At 35.8% G+C, this 17837-nt stretch overlaps 1 protein-coding gene across 2 annotated transcripts in view; it reads left to right on the top strand.

The window, feature by feature from the left end:
* Positions 1 to 17837, top strand: part of CHRND (cholinergic receptor nicotinic delta subunit) — a 110071-nt gene that overhangs the window by 11909 nt on the left and 80325 nt on the right. For both annotated transcript variants that reach the window (XM_053710292.1, XM_053710293.1), the window contains exons 4-7: positions 2916 to 3025; positions 3217 to 3372; positions 13210 to 13325; positions 17385 to 17585. In XM_053710292.1, the coding sequence (XP_053566267.1) occupies positions 2916 to 3025; positions 3217 to 3372; positions 13210 to 13325; positions 17385 to 17585 (583 nt within the window). The remainder of the gene's footprint in view (positions 1 to 2915; positions 3026 to 3216; positions 3373 to 13209; positions 13326 to 17384; positions 17586 to 17837) is intronic.

Here is a 17837-nt window from a genome sequence, read left to right as displayed (position 1 = left end):
AGGCTGATGCTGCACGCATCCTTATTGATATAGAGGAAACTGACACAGATGGGGAGTCTATTATGGATATGTATCACTCCATCCTTAAACTGAAAAAAGAAAGAATGTGACCTGGAACAACATGCTTTCTATCTATCTAAATATTATCGCAGAGGCATGATTCCGAAAGGACTAAGGATCCGCAATGTACTAACCATTGTCCGGAATAATGATAAATTCTGCATTAAATTATGTCAAATTCTAAATAAATGTTCCAAGGGTCTCATTCTTATTATTATTTAGGAAGTACGTACTCTTCTTACGAAAGTAAAGGAAGACATTACAGTTTTAAATAACAATAAGGAGGACAAGCTACAGGCAGATAAATCGGATGAGTGGCTTGATAAGCTCAAGAAACAAGTGGATACATACAAGAATGAACTTAAAGCTTTCAAAAACAGAAATTTTCAATATGTAACAGATGACTATACCCATAAAAGAGTATACGGATGACTTACTGGCACACAGAGAATACGACCGCAACGCCCTTGGAGAAAAAGGTATCACACCAGACAAAACTTAACTACCATTGATAGCAGTTCTGGGTCTGGTAATGAGAATACCATAACACCATCCACGTCACAAGGAGTCTCTGCACCTCAACCGCAGGTTTTTCAGGGGGTCACTAAAAGATCTGGGGGTTCAAGAGGAGGGCAGAGGCCACACCCACGGAGGGGTGGATATACACAGAAGACCCCCCAGGTAGCAGAGAACCATGGTCTCATCATCAACATCAGCAACCAGACCTTGACAGATAGTGAATACAGTCTCCTTAATAAAGGTCTATCATTTGTTTCCATTCCTTATGATGATAACTTTAATTTACATATTGATTTTCTCAAGTTTCAAAGAGCACTTAAACTGAAGGACTTTTTTCAGTATCAGGATCTACAGACAACAACAAGTGCCTACAAAAAGAAAAGCACATTTGAACCGGTGAATACGAATCCAAGTATTAAGACCTTTATAAGACTACTTCAGTCAGAATACAGTGAACGTGTACCAACACTGATAAGATCTAACCTTACAAAAGATGAGAAGATGGCAATCCGCTCACTTAGTAGTTATCTATCTATAATCATTCGACCAGCTGACAAGGGCGGAGCCCTGGTTGTCATGGACTACCACAAATACAGCGCAGAAATACACAGCCAACTAAAGGATATTATGGTCTATCAAAGACTTGACACCAATCCGGTGCATAAATTCGAGATACAATTAGATCTGATACTCAGTGATGGTTTTAGGAACAACTTTATTGATAAAGACACATATGACTTTTTGATCACTTCGCATCCTATCTGCCCAACAATTTACACACTACCGAAAATACATAAAGATATGCTTAACCCTCCATGATGCCCAATTGTTTTGGCTAGAGGGTCTCTCCTCCAACCGGTGGCTATATACATTCATGGTCTACTCCAACCGCTTGTAAGGAATATGAGATCTCATATATACGTGATTCCATACATATGATCACTATACTCCAGGACTTTGGTGAGATACAAGATGAAATTCTTGCCACCTTAGACGTCACAAGTCTATATACCATCATCCCCCACAAGGATAGTTGGCTGCTTTGGAGACTACATTAAACCAATATCCTTATATTGGTCCACCACTGGAATTCATCCTCAAACTCGTTAAATTATGTCTCACTTGCAACTATTTTCGCTTTGAACACACATATTATCTCCAAATTCCCGGGACGGCAATGGGTTTGAATATGGCCCCCGCGATATATGCCAACATATATATGGAAAAGTATGAAAATAATATCATGCAAGCATTTGAGCATCCCTGTATCAATCTCTACAGATGCTACATCGACGACCTCATCATCATCTGGAAGGGATCGATGGATGAGTTGATGGCCTGGACACAGAATTTAAATGAGCGTGAACATCCTGTAAGATTGAAAATGACAGCAGATACAAAACAAGTGAATTTTCTAGATCTGAGGATATATAAGACTCAAGGGAAAGTATCTACTACACTCTTTAAAAAAGATACAGATAGGAACTTCATCCTATCAGCCCAGAGTTGCCACCCTAGAAGGATGATAGAAGCGGTAATAACTCAGATGATACTAAAAGAGAAGAACAACTGGATGATTTGGAACTAAGTTTTGGTAGAAGGGGCTATAATCCAAAACTTATCAAGGAGATCAGATTATAACTAGTGGACACCAGGCGGGAGGATCTACTTAGAGATAAAATACAACAACCAAAAGAAGAGACTTTGAGGCCTATCTAAAGACCGCTGCTCCATAACCCTGTCCGCATGCTCTGAGCAGGCGGACACACATCGCCGCAATTCAACCCGATCGAGTACGATCGGGTTGATTGACACCTCCCTGCTGTCGGCCAATTGGCCTCGAGTCTGCAGGGGGTGGCATTGCACCAGCAGCTCTCAATGCTGAATACAGAGAGCGTATTGTTCTTCGCATTCAGCGAGGTCTGCAAGACCTTTGTTAATTTGGCCTCTTTAACTCTACTAACCACATATACCCCTAAATTCAAGGATCTGCGGACTCAGGTATCTAAACAATTGGATATTATAGCTTCTGATAATTCCCTACATCTGGTGAAAAAAACACGGGTGGCATATAGAAGGGCAAGGAACCTCAGAGACTTATTACTGATCCCATCCACAGTTACTCTGAACAATCCTGGTTAAAAACCAAGAAAATAGTAGATTCAAATATTGATCTTTAATGAAGTGCTTCAGACATAATAGAAGCTATGACCCTTTAGTGATGAAAATAATATATCATGGTGCTAGAATGCGTTAGATGCATATAGGTATGGCTGGGGACAATAATCTCAGCTGTCTTGTATGATTCCCTTATCTTATCTGTTCTCTCCTCCTAGGGCTGGTTTGATATGAGACTATCATGGAACATGTCGGAGTTCAGTAACATTGATATCTTGCGGGTTCGCCCTGACATGGTGTGGCAGCCACAGCTCATCCTAGAAAACAAGTGAGAGAAATTTGACTAAGATGGCATAATAATTGCATCATGCAGCAGGCTCACTACAGGTCATACTTTAAATAGTAGGACTGTCATGTGGGCAAAATTCTAAACCCTTAGCTTGCAGAGAAGACTTATTTATTGATTAATATGGATAGAAGTCTAAGAACTAACAAGTATATATTTTTTTCTCTTTCTAGCAATGATGGTAAATTTGAGGTGGCATACTACTGCAACATTCTGATATCTAGCAATGGCTATATCTACTGGCTACCTCCAGCTATATTCCAAACATCTTGCTTGGTCAATGTCAACTATTTCCCATTTGATTGGCAGAACTGTTCTCTGAAATTCAGGTACAGTGTCCATCCAGATCAATAAAGAGTCCAAATAAATACTTTGCCCCAGTGAATCAGTGTTATTTGGTACAATTATAGTTTTACTAGGCCTACAACTTATTACTGACTGTATATTTTCATAATCCTTCATACAATTGTGAATAGTGAATTAATTTCAACCTAAAGAAACATAATATTGTATAGTATGTCCAGGCTGTACATCATGCTACAGCAACAGTACTACTTGTTAAAAAGGATGTTTAACCTCTTTCTTTTAGTGCCAAGATTGACATCAAATACAAGTACCAGATGAGATCTCTTGTTCATGTAGCACGGCTCAGGTGTTAAAAAGATACCTCTTATCACACTTTGCATTGCAGTAGAGCCCCAGCAAACTATCCCTGTCAATGCTACTTTTATATATATATATATATATATCTTGAGAAAAACTTCCTTTAATGACTGCAGAGAGCATACTATTAAGTTATGTTTCTTAACCCCTGTCCTCAAGGCACACTAAGTAGACAACACTTAAAGGGAGCTTAAAGTCATGTTATATAGAATTTACTAGCAATTAAAGGGCCAATATAGTCAAAAAAGTATATGCTCTACTTTGTTAGAGTATGACATTTTAAAGGGATATTCTGTTCAAAATGTAAATGCACATAGTTTAATTACATATTTGAATATAAACATAGTTGCAATATAAATGTATTGGCAAAAATGTTTCTACTTAAAGTTATCCCTCTTTTAGTGTTAACATTTGTCTCTGCAAGTGCATGTGAAGCATAGCTAGATATTTTCAATGCATCAGCATATTAAATACTGCAGCTTCTCAGAGCACAAGTGGGGCTTGTATCATGTCAGTTATTAATAAACTGAGTCATTATCAGATGATACAAGCACCTTAGGCTCTCTGAGCAAGTGTTGTGTTTAAAATGCTGGTGCACGGTGCATACTAAAATACACTTTTGAAAGAGCTATAGTTGGGGGGTTTTAGAAGCATTTTTGCTAATACATATATATCAAAAAATGATTCTAATCAAAACTGAAATGCACCCATGTGGATTCCAATTTTGCCTGGAATGTTCCTTTAAGACTAGCAACCATACAACTCTATTTGTATCCTCGCAAAGGGGTTAAACACATGGAGCGGAAACTTTCTCTGAGCCAGTCAGCAGTGCTATTCGCATAGCAAGGTTGTGCAACTAGTACAGCTGATTAGGTAAGTGTCAGTTTCCGCTCTGGACCAGCAGTGCTCTGGGGTTAAACGCATAGAGGTGCAGGATTGCTAGTCTTAAAATTGCATTTTTCAACTATAATGGCCCTTGAAGCTCTGAATTGCAAAGCATCTGCGTACAAAGTAAATATTTTTAATACAGTTAAAAATATTAGTTCCTTAGCACTGTTTAGGGTGTGGCAAACATGAATAAACATATTGAAAATACTGGTGAGTAAATGTATCTCTTTACAGCCAATTACAGCTAGCTGCAAATTAGATTGTGCACTGTTCTAAGCAATTTCTGTGTGGTATGTAGCAAAGTCAGGCAATTTCTAGCACAGAATTTACATTCCAGCCTTTCTCTAAGGAAATGGAACAAGCACAATTTCTAGAGGCATTTTACAGCAATTCCATTTTATTTTCATTAATTAAATTAATTAATTAATTAATTAATTTATAGGGAATTAGATTTTGTGCTTAATATCCATTTAAGGAGACACCATCTCACTCTAACGTGCCAGGTGGGGATATCATTAGTGGTCTATGGATAATGGATATAAGAAGCTTTGCCAACCAGCATTTGACTAAACCATACAAAATGGGTAAATGTATAATTCAACATTAAAGTTTCCTGCCATAAACTACCATAAATTGGTAAACATGATGTTATTCTCTTGGTCAGATTTACTAAGTGGTCGGTCGAGTCTCTCCAACTTAACCAGCCTCACTCCATCTTTTTTTAATCTTCTGCCTAGACTAACTGGAGAGGCAGGAGAGATGTCTTTGTGAATTAATTGACTCACACAACTCTATTCAAAATCAAAGTGATATTCACATGAAACACATGCAGCTACTATTCAAAATCAAGCAGAGCTGCATAAATATTGTGTTTGTTGTTTTATCTGCAACACTTCTTTAGACAAGTAGCTTATTACAGGAAGCAATATGGGTCTGCAATGTTCCATGTCAAAGGCAGCCATCTTGTCTAGATGAACTATATTGTAAACCATGTGATATAAAAAGTACAAACAACAGCGGTACTGCATACAGAAAAATACCTTAATCCGTTTCATGATACTAATTCTTTATCACAGCAGCCCACAACACTTAAAAATAGCTGTGACATAGAATGATGATTGGGGTTATTTGTATTAATGCTTAATATTTAATTGGTTGTAATATAATATTTATAATAATTGACAAAATAATATTATTCCAATTAATATAAATATTATATTCTAATCAATTATATCATTTGTTGCATTTCTTTTTAAATAAGAATGATAATACACACATGGCTTAACCCATATCGACACATATTCTAGCAAAATACACGTGCACTCTTTTTAATCTACACCATAGTAGCTGAAAGTGTGAGAGATAAGAGTAAGGCAAAGAAAAAGTAAACTGTAACTCGAGTTCTGCATTCCAGAATTATAGAGTTTTACTAAAATAAGTGGTTTCTTACTATCACAGTAGGTAAAGAATTACATTGAATTGTAATTTTAGAATAACAAAATATAAATTAATTAAATATTCATTAAATAAAAGAAACTGGTTAATAGTTCTGTATATAAATGTAGTATAGGTAAATGATACAACATTGTAATTTTAATATAAAAGCCTTTATATCTTACAAGTATATATGCTTCAATACAATATTCCCTTCAAGAGCCTTCTTTAGAATCATTTTGATGGTCACAATATTTAATTTATTCAACTCTTCTGTACAACAGACAGCTTCAGTATCTGTGTCATCTAGCAGCAATAAGAAAATGTTCCAGTGCGTTAGATCATTAACGTATTGCAATTGCACTTTGCCCTGCTCATGCATTAAAAAAAAAATTACAATCAGCTCCAGGAATACAATGGGCTGAACAAGGCTTGTGATTTGTGGCTACACATTTTACTGCTTTTGATTGGCTAGGTAGCCATGTTCTACTCCACACCAGAGAAAATGTTTTAATGCATTAGAGCAGTTTTATTTTGCAGCTTTATGTCCCTTTAAGATACCTTTTTCACTAAGATTTTGCAATTTATAGTGATTCACTTTAACATATCATTTTTATTAGGGAATTCTTTAAATCATTAGTAAATCTATGTCACTTTCCTCCCTTCCACACCTGAAAATGCTCCTCCCCAACTGTCCATTTATATCTTCTTTGTTGACCCATTAAATACTCTTTGGCCATAATTCCAGTCCATCAGAATTCCTATGCTAAAAAACTTTATGGCAGCTCAGGTGATGGTTGGCTTTCCTTTCTAAGCCATTCCAATCCATTAGAAGCACTTTAGTTTAAATTAGCAAAAAATCTCTAATTTGTACAAGATATTACTGCACAATCTAGTTAAAGGGACACGACACCCTAAATTTAGTTTTCATGATTTGGATACAACATACAATTTTGAACAATTTTCCAATTTACTTCTATTATCTAATTTGCTTAATTATCTTGGTATCTTTTGTTGACAAGCATATCTAGATAGGCTCAGGAACTTGGAACAAGCTGCTGATTGGTGGCTTCACTTGTATGCCCATTTTCATTGGCTTACAAATGTGTTCAGTTGGCTCCCAGGAGTGCATTACTGCTTCTTCAATAAAAGATACCAAGAGAATGAAGCTAAATTGTTAAAGGGACAGTCTACACCAGAATTTTTATAGTTTAAAAAGATAGATAATGCCTTTATTACCCATTCCCCAGTTTTACAAAGCCAACACAGTTATATTAATATACTTTTTACCTCTGTGATTAACTTGTATCTAAGCATCTTCTGACAGCCCCCTGATCACATGACATTTTATTTATTATCTATTGACTTGCATTTTAGCCAATTAGTGCAGTGTCTGCCACAAGCCATGGGCGTTAGCACAATGTTATCTATATGGCTCACATGAACTAGCACTCCCCTGTTGTGAAAATAAAATTAAAAAGCATGTGATAAGAGGCGGCCTTCAAGTACTTTGAAATTATCATATGAGCCTACCTAGGTTTGTCTTTCAACTTAGAATACCAAAAGAACAAAGTACATTTGATGATTAAAGTAAATTAGAATGTTGTTTAAAATTACATGCGCTATCTGAATCATGAAAGTTTATTTTTGACTAGACTGTCCCTTTACCAGAAGTAAATTGGAAAGTTGTTTAAAAATTCATAATCTATCTAAATCATGAAAGAAAAATTTTAGGTTTCGTGTCCCTTTAAATTCAGGAAAACAAAGGTAAATTGATAAGAATATTGCAGATTTATCGATTGCATTTTCAAAAGGATTTTCAGACATTCATAGCAAAGAGCACACAAAACTAAAGAAAACTAACATTTTCTCTGTTCCTTATAAAAGAGTATGTGTTTTTTTTGTTTGTTTTTTAATGGGTGTTCCTGTGCCTTTCTTTTTGTGCTAGTATTACTAGTTGCATTTTTTTTATTTAGAATATCGAGTGTAAATTAAGCCCCTAGAGACAATGGCACCTGTAGATCTGAACAAAGGCTACCTAGTTTTGTACAATCTACACTGTTATTTTTCATATTCACTGGACACTTAAAGGGACATGCCAGCCACATTTTTTCTTTCATGATTTAGAAAGAGAATGCAATTTTAAACATCTTTCTAATTTACTTATATTATCTAATTTGTTTTATTCTCTTGATATTCTTTGATGAAAAGCATATCTAGATATGCTCACTAGCTGCTGATTGGTTGCTGCACATAGAAGCCTCATGTGATTGGCTCACCCATGTGCATTGCTTTTTCTTCAAATAAGGATATTTATAAAATGAAGCAAAATAAATTATGGAAGTAAATTGTAATGTTGTTTATATTTCTATTCTCTATCTGAATCATGAAAGAAAGATTTTGGGTTTAGTGGCCCTTTAAGAGACTTATCGAGAGAACTGAGAGACCATTAGGATCCAGCACGACTCTCATCACTTAATATCCACAGCAAGGATTCTCACCACCAGGAAACAAGTTTGACTTTTTTTTCTTCACTATTTATTGGATAACTACAATTGACTTTAATTTATCGTATTTTTCTTCTTTTTTTTCATTTTCTTTTTCCTCCTTTTTTTTTGGTTTTACACATAATTTTGCCAACATTTTTTAATTTTTCATTTTTGCACGTGCATTTTTGCTTTTGAAATACATAGGATTCACGGTTGAATTGGAACACTGTCTGTTTATTGTTTTTTCTGTATTAGATTTATTACACAATCATTTGTCAATTTATTAGTACACTTCACCAACACAACAGATTCCTCCTATTCATATACAACCCCATTGTTTAAAAGTGGACAGGGAACCACATATGGTAGCATCCACCAGTTGATGTGAGGCACTTAGAGATGAATATCCAATAGTAGCCTGCCAACTAACATAATACACCTCAGCTTACTATCACGCTTGTTTTTCTAAGATATAATTTCACAATTTTAAATGTACATTGTGGATCCACAATTTTTACCTTTTTGTAATAAACTATTAGCAATTTTATATTATTATTTTGCATTTTATATCACTTGATCATTCACAACTTAATATCTCGTTATCTCCACGAGACACTTTGTGACTTAGGATTTATCCAAGTCACCTTATAGATATTGCCCATTGTGGTAGTACCCACAGCAAGACTCTAAGTTACTTTGCCCTACTTGAGGCGCTCTGAACACAGCCCTTCAAATTATTTTTTTTTATTTCTCAAGTTAAAGTTTAGGGTGCGCTTACATCTGGATGTTGGATAGCACGTCTGAGCTAAATCCCTCACATAATAGACTTTTAGGTTAGAATGTGTAAAAACACATGTTGGCTATCCCTAAACCCATAAGCTGAAAATGCACTAAACCTCTGCTCAAGTAGTGTAGTTCTTCATTTAGTTACATACATAAAAATACTGTACATATGTGTACACACATACACATATATACATACACACACACACTTTGTGTGTGTGTGTGTATATGTGTGTGTATATATGTGTGTGTGTATATATGTACGTGTGTGTGTGTATGTATGTGTGTGTGTATGTATGTGTGTGTATATATGTGTGTGTATGTATATATATATATATATATATATATATATATATATATCCTCAGTAGGCCATTCCATAGCCCATCTATACATACCCCACATGAAAGTACCCTCCCAGTTTATGTATAAATCCAATTTCAATAAAGGTCCACAGCACCATTAAAGGGACACTGAACCCAAATTTTTTTCTTTCATGATTCAGATAGAGCATGAAATTTTAATCAACTTTCAAATTTACTCCTATTATAAATTTGTCTTTATTCTCTTGCGATCTTTATTTTAAAAGCAGGAATGTAAATCTTAGCAGCTAGCCCATTTTATATTCAGCACCATGGCTAGCGCTTTCTATTGGAGGCTTACATTTACCCACCAAAAAGCAAGCATAACCCAGGTTCTCAACCAAAAATGGGCCGGCTACTATGCATCACATTCCTGCTTTTTAAATAAAGATAGCAAGAGAACGAAGAAAAATTAATGATAGGAGTAAATTAGAAAGTTGCTTAAGATTGCATGCTCTATCTGAATCATGAAAAAAAAATCCATGTTTTTATTTCATATCCTTTAAAAACATACAAATGGATAAGCTGCGATGTTTAATGCATAGCCCCTACTTACACCTTTGCAATATTTAAAACATTATTCCACCAATCAGAATATTGATACCATTAACCCTTTAATTGCCCTTTAGTGATTGTATAAAAAATAAACAGATCCCACATAGTTTGATATTCAAAAGATAAGTTGTTTTTTTTTACTGGGTTTCTTGTGGATTTTTTTTTCGCAGGGAAACAATATGTGATGAAAGCAAGATGCAAAGCTATTCCCAAAAAAACAGCAGTGTTTTCTGATGGAATGGTGTTGCATTTGAGAACCTTGCATAAATGTGTGCAAGGCTCTTCACAGGGCTCCCACTGTATTGAAAAGAAAAACCTATATCTGTGCTAATGTTATCTATCTGTAACTGGTCTACTTGATTGTCCAGTAGAACCGCTTATCACCGGGGCATTTTAAGAAATATACAACATTTTCATGTAAGCAAAAAAATGGGAATTGTATGACCTTTGAGTTACATTATATTTAATAGCAAAGTACATTTCTCATCTTGGGCTTTATGTACATATCTGTTCTTCTGACCATTACTGGCTTATTGCTTGCTGCTGGCCATTACCTGTATATTGTAGTTTTGCACGCCTATCTATCAGTCTGTCACTTGTGCATATTTGCCATCATCTTTAATCAGTCTCTTATTTGGTTTAAATACTTCACTTTCTTCAATCAAGCATTTAAAGCTGTTCCTGTTTGTCTAATGAGATTAGCAGAGTTAGCTCTGATAACCTAGTTCCTCATCTCCTTATTCTGATAGTTAGGGCCTCTAATCATCTGTCATTTATCCTACGATGAGCAAACCTGTGACTTCTACAAACTTTTTTTGGGTTCCCATGCTATGCAGGGATGGGAATAATTTTAGTTCTCCTTTACTGTATATTCTTTCCAGACAGTTTATTAATATAACCGTTATTAAGTCTCAGAGCTGTCAAGTCATACTATAAGACATTATCAGAATGAGGTCTGTTCTCCAAATCCCAACATAGATCAGTACAATCACACTGAATGAAATGGAAAATACTGTTAAAACAGTGTTTATTTACTAATAAAACATTCAATTTCAAATGCTCTATGGTCATCTCATTGTCAAAAATATTGTGCAAAAGGGTAGAGGAATGAAAAATAGGAATATTTAAGTGTGTGAAGATTTGAAGTAAGATTGAGTGACACAAAAAAAGAATGCAAGATATAACCAACCTTACATAGCTTCTAGTGCTCTTTGCAAACCCACCTATGTAAAGAGGTTTACCACCTCTCTCCTGAGATAAAGTTCTTTATCCAAAATGAAAGATAAATCTTGAACTTTCTAATCTCACTGCTGCACCTACAATCCACATGACCAGATACTCCATTCATCAAGTCTCCCCACCCTTCATCCTGTAGATTGTGAGGTCTTCTGAGCAAGGGCCTCATCCTACTGCACTGATTTCTTTGTAAAGTCTTTTTACATGATTTAGCAACTCTACAAATAAAGAATAATAAACTCTGTCTAAAACTAAAACATGAATTAAAGAGGAAGGAACCAATTGGTATTGTATAGGACTTTATTTCCGTGGCGGCACTCTCTGTTATATCACTAGTATAGTCTAGGTCTACATTATGTTACTGCTGCGTTATTTTCTAACTCACAAATGCCTTACTTTTTACATAGGTACTTATTGAGCTTCATTCTTTCTGCTTAGCAAGAACGAATGGCAGAACCAGAAAGACATTTTTAAGCAAACTTTGTCCTATACATTTGTAGAGCTTAATTCTTTCTACATACATTTTATATGTATAAGTATATATATATATATATATATATATAAAATAATTATAAATATATATCCACAGGAATGCCCATGTTATTTGTAATAATTTTAATAATTTGATTTAAAAAAAAATATTTATGAGTACAAGGAAGACTGCTGTGCTTAGTGAGAGCAGGCTGGGCTTTCCATGTTTCCCCTATGACATTCATATTTTCATTGTTATAATACAGCTGTTAAGTGTAGAAATGAATGTAATTTAGATGTTATAAGTTGGACTGCCAGCTGTCTACTACACAAATACTGGACTAACAGTAGGTGACAGGACACTGCAGTGCTGGTAGGTGGGGTCATAATAACCTCTTCCTAAGGCATGGACTGTGTCATTCATGTTTCACAACTGAGCAGTGATTTTATCCCCTTGGCTGCCAGTAACACGCAACACAATTCATTTATTTTATGCATTTGGTTACCAGTAGCACACACACAACATTCATTCAACCCCATTGACTGCCATAGGCACACACAGATCACTGTATTTACCACAGTGATCTACATATCTACCCTCCTTCGATACTGCTATTAACCAATAAGAGAGGAATTGTTTTATTACCATCATTGGCTGCTAGTAACAAATAGATCCGTCTATGTGCATTGTTGCTTCTTTCAGGGCATAGATGAATAGGCATTTAATATGTAGCTGTCAAATTGAAGAGTCTATTATTTTGTATAGATTATTGGTTGTTAGACTAAAATCCAGGACTGTCTAGTTAAGTACAGGACACCTAGCAACCCTAATTATATGTTATGCAGAAGAGAAATGAAAGGCTTAAATACTGAGTAAACACCAGAGTAGTGGAAGATCAAGTAGTAGTGTGTTTGAAAGATTTGTGGTGTTAGCAGGTTCATGCCAGAAAAATCAGAACATGAAAGTAAAAGAGAGCCAAGCACAAAGAAATTCCAGCAGCACAACAGTAGTGAGTTATCTTCCAAATTTATTAGGTACCTGGAGGTAAAATAATGACGTTTCGGGCTCAGTAGCCCTTAATCATATCGAAAGATAAAAGAGAGACAAATATTGCAAACACAAGTTACATACAATATGTGTGTGATTAACTACCTTGGTTTATAGACAGAGGCCAAATGATGTTGAATAACTCTTAACGAGAGGAAGATTGGAGATACCAAATTGGTTTTTAATCAGGTACAGATTATATATCACCTTTGATACTGGATTTTTTTTTGTGATTCCAGTTCTCTTACATATAATGCCAAAGAGATCAACTTGCAGCTAAGAATAGATGAAGATGATGAAACCAAGAAACATTACCCAGTAGAATGGATTATAATTGATCCCGAGGGGTTCACAGGTAAGTAAATTATAAAATATAATGCCACGTTTTTTATTATCATACTTGGATTCATCATACTTGCTCAACATTTATACATATAGGGACAAAAAAAAAACAGAATGGCTGCTTCTGAGCCTACTTAGGTATATTTTCAACAAAGGATACCAAGAGAAAGAAGCAAATTAGATAATATGAGTTAAGTTGTTAAAAATGCATGCGCTATCTGAATCATGAATGTTTAATTTTGACTTTATTGCCATTTTAATTAAAAGTGTTAAAATATTCTTGTTTTTAAAGAAAAAAGAGCTAACTTACACCTAGATTACGAGTTTTGCGTTAAGGTGAAAAAGCAGCGTTATCAGGTTATAACGCTGCTTTTTCATGCCCGCTGCTATTACGAGTCTTGCAGGTTTAGTGGCACCGCACACTTTTTTGGCCTTAATGCAAATCCACACGTAAATTTTGTAAAGTCTTTTTCAATGGGACTACCATAGCGCCAGTATTACAAGCTTGTCCTTGCAGGTCAAAAAGTGAGCGGTACAGCCTATCCTATCAAGATTCCTAACGCATTTTAAAGTCAGTAGTTATGAGTTGTACGCTACAAAGCTGTAGCATAAAACTCATAACTAAAGTGCTAAAAAGTACCCTAACACCCATAAACTACCTATTAACCCCTAAACCGAGGCCCTCCCGCATCGCAAACACTATAATAAAATTATTAACCCCTAATCTGCCGCTCCGGACATCGCCGCCACTATAATAAACATATTAACCCCTAAACCACCGCACTCCCGCATCACAAACACTAGTTAAATATTATTCACCCCTTATCTGCGGTCCCTAACATCACCGCCACCTACCTACATTTATTAACCCCAAATCTTCCACCCCCAACATCGCCGCCACTATAATAAATTTATTAACCCTTAAACCTAAGTCTAACCCTAACACCCCCTAACTTAAATATAATTAAAATAAATATAAATGAAACCTACTATTAATAAATAAATAATTCCTTTTTGAAACTAAATACTTACCTGTAAAATAAACACTAGGCTAGCTACAATATAATTAATAATTACATTGTAGCTAGCTTAGGTTTTATTTTTATTTTACAGGCAAGTTTGTATTTATTTTAACTAGGTAGAATAGTTACTAAATAGTTATTAACTATTTAATAACTACCTAGCTAAAATAAATACAAATTTACCTGTAAAATAAAACCTAACCTGTCTTACACTAACACCTAACCTTACACTAAAATTAAATCAATTACCTAAATTAAATACAATTACCTAAATTACAAAAAAAAAAACCACTAAATTACAGAAAATAAAAAACAAATTACAAGATATTTAAACTAATTACACCTAATCTAATAGCCCTATCAAAATAAAAAAAGCCTCCCCAAAATAAAATAAACCCCTAGCCTAAACTAAACTACCAATAGACCTTAAAAGGGCTTTTTGCCGGGCATTGCCCCAAAGAAATCAGCTCTTTTACCTGTAAGAAAAATTACAAACAACCACCCCAACAGTAAAACCCACCACCCACACAACCAACCCCCCAAATAAAACCCTAACTAAAAAAACCTAAGCTCCCCATTGCCCTGAAAAAGGCATTTGGATGGGCATTGCCCTTAAAAGGGCATTTAGCACTTTTGCAGCCCAAACCTTAACCTAAAAATAAAACCCACCCAATACACCCTTAAAAAATCCTAACACTAACCCCCGAAGATCCACTTACAGTTTTGAAGAGCTGACATCCATCGTCAACAAAGCTGGGAGAAGTCTTCATCCAAGCGACAAGAAGTCCTCAATGAAGCCGGCAGAAGTGGTCCTCCAGACGGAGCATCCTCTTCTTCCGACGACTCCTGATGAATAAAGGTTCTATCAGCCAATCGGAATTAAGGTTGAAAAAATCCAATCAGTCAATAGGATTGAGCTTGCATCCTATTGGCTGTTCCAATCAGCCAATAGAATGTGAGCTCAATCCTATTGGCTGATTGCATCAGCCAATAGGGTTTTTTCAACCTTAATTCCGATTGGCTGATAGAATTCTATCAGCCAATCGGAATCTAAGGGACGCCATCTTGGATGACATCACTTAAAGGAACCTTCATTCATCGGGAGTCGTCGGAAGAAGAGGATGCTCCGCGTCTGATGTCTTGAAGATGGATGGATGAAGATAGAAGATGCCGTCTGGATGAAGACTTCTGCCCGTCTGGGGGACCACTTCTGCTGGCTTCGTTGAGGACTTCTTGTTGCTTGGATGAAGACTTCTTCCGGCTTCGTTGACGATGGATGTCGGCTCTTCAAAACTGTAAGTGGATCTTCGGTGGTTAGTGTTAGGATTTTTTAAGGGTGTATTGGGTGGGTTTTATTTTTAGGTTAGGGTTTGGGCTGCAAAAGAGCTAAATGCCCTTTTAAGGGCAATGCCCATCCAAATGACCTTTTCAGGGCAATGGGGAGCTTAGGTTTTTTTAGTTATGGTTTTATTTGGGGGGTTGGTTGTGTGGGTGGTGGGTTTTACTGTTGGGGCGGATGTGTTTGTATTTTTTTTTACAGGTAAAAGAGCTGATATCTTTGGGGCAATGCCCCGCAAAAGGCCCTTTTACGGGCTTTTGGTAGTTTAGTTTTATTCTAGGGGTTTATTTTATTTGGGGGGGGGCTTTTTTATTTTGATAGGGCTATTAGATTAGGTGTAATTAGTTTAAATATCTTGTAATTAGTTTTTGTTTTTCTGTAATTTAGGTTATTGTATTTAATTTAGGTAATCGATTTAATTTTAGTGTAAGGTTAGGTGTTAGTGTAAGACAGGTTAAGTTTTATTTTACAGGTAAATTTGTATTTATTTTAGCTACGTAGTTATTAAATAGTTAATAACTATTTAGTAACTATTCTACCTAGTTAAAATAAATATAATCTTGCCTGTAAAATAAAAATAAAACCTAAGCTAGCTACAATGTAACTATTAGTTATATTGTAGCTAGCCTAGGGTTTATTTTACGGGTAAGTATTTAGTTTAAAATAGGAATTATTTATTTATTAATAGTATTTATATTTATTTTAATAATATTTATGTTAGGGGTGTTAGGGTTAGACTTAGACTTAGGTTTAGGGGTTAATAAATTTATTATAGTGGTGGCGATGTTGGGGGCGACAGAATAGGGGTTAATAAATGTAGGTAGGTGGTGGCGATGTTAGGGACAGCAGATTAGGGGTTAATAATATTTAACTAGTGTTTGCAATGCGGGAGTGCGGCGGTTTAGGGGTTAATATGTTTATTATAGTGGCGGCGATGTCCGGAGTGGCAGATTAGGGGTTAATAAGTATAATGTAGGTGTCGGCGATGTTGGGGGCGGCAGATTAGTGGTTAATAAGTGTAAGATTAGGGGTGTTTAGACTCGGGGGTTCATGTTAGGGTGTTAGGTGTAAGCATAAATTTAGTTTCCCCATAGGAATCAATGGGGCTGCGTTACTGAGCTTTACGCTGCTTTATTGCAGGTGTTAGACTTTTTCTCAGCCGGCTCTCCCCATTGATGTCTATGGGGAAATCGTGCACAAACACGTACAACCAGCTCACCGCTTACTTAAGCAGCGCTGTATTGGAGTGCGGTATGGAGCACAAGTTTGCTCTACGCTCACTTCTTGTCTGCTAACGCCGGGTTTATAAAAACCTGTAATACCACCGCTGCAGGTAAGTGAGCGGTGACAATAACTTGCACGTTAGTACCGCACCGCTCTTAACGCAAAACTCGTAATCTAGCCGATAGAGTGCCACTGTTTTCTGTCTGATAACCAGAACTTCCAGTGCTTCATTGGTTGACTGTGACAAGAACATCTATTTTTCAAGAAGAAAAAAAACTGCAATACATTTTAAAATGGCCTTTCCTAGATTCAAAACAGAAAAAAATGTTTTTGTGTCCATTTTTTTTTAAATTTTGGAATTAAACTGAGAAATTGTTTAAATAAGGCTCACAGTATACAGAAGAAGAAAAATCACCATATTATTAATCAGATGTTTAAACTACTCTGTGAGCATTTTTTTTAATAATCATCTAAATCCTTCTGGCAGAAAATGGCGAGTGGGAGATTGTCCATATTCCAGCAAAAAAGAACATTGACAAGACTGTGTCTCCTGAGAGCACCAAGTACCAGGACATCACATTCTATCTCATCATAGAACGCAAGCCTCTATTCTACATCATTAACATCCTCGCTCCTTGTGTCCTTATTGCTTTGATGGCCAACTTTGTCTTCTACCTGCCTGCTGACAGTAGGTAGCCAGCTCTTCTACAGCATGGGGAATTGTATGAACATCCTAGAGATCAACACAAACCTTGTTGTTGTAGGAAGATGAACAGCAAAGGTTTATGATTTTAGTATAAGGCTGGAAAATATTTAGTTCCATCTGATATCTACTTCTCTGGAACTACCATACACTTAATCTATTTGTGGGTTCTCAGAAAAAAAAAATCTAAGTAAAAAAGTCTAAGTAATCAAGACATACAACACCATCTTAAATAGT

The sequence above is a fragment of the Bombina bombina genome, chromosome 4 (genome assembly GCF_027579735.1).
Source record: "Bombina bombina isolate aBomBom1 chromosome 4, aBomBom1.pri, whole genome shotgun sequence".
Taxonomy (NCBI): Eukaryota; Metazoa; Chordata; class Amphibia; order Anura; family Bombinatoridae; genus Bombina; species Bombina bombina.
The sequence above is the reverse complement of the archived record's forward strand: the minus strand, read 5'-3'. Positions and strand labels throughout refer to the sequence as shown.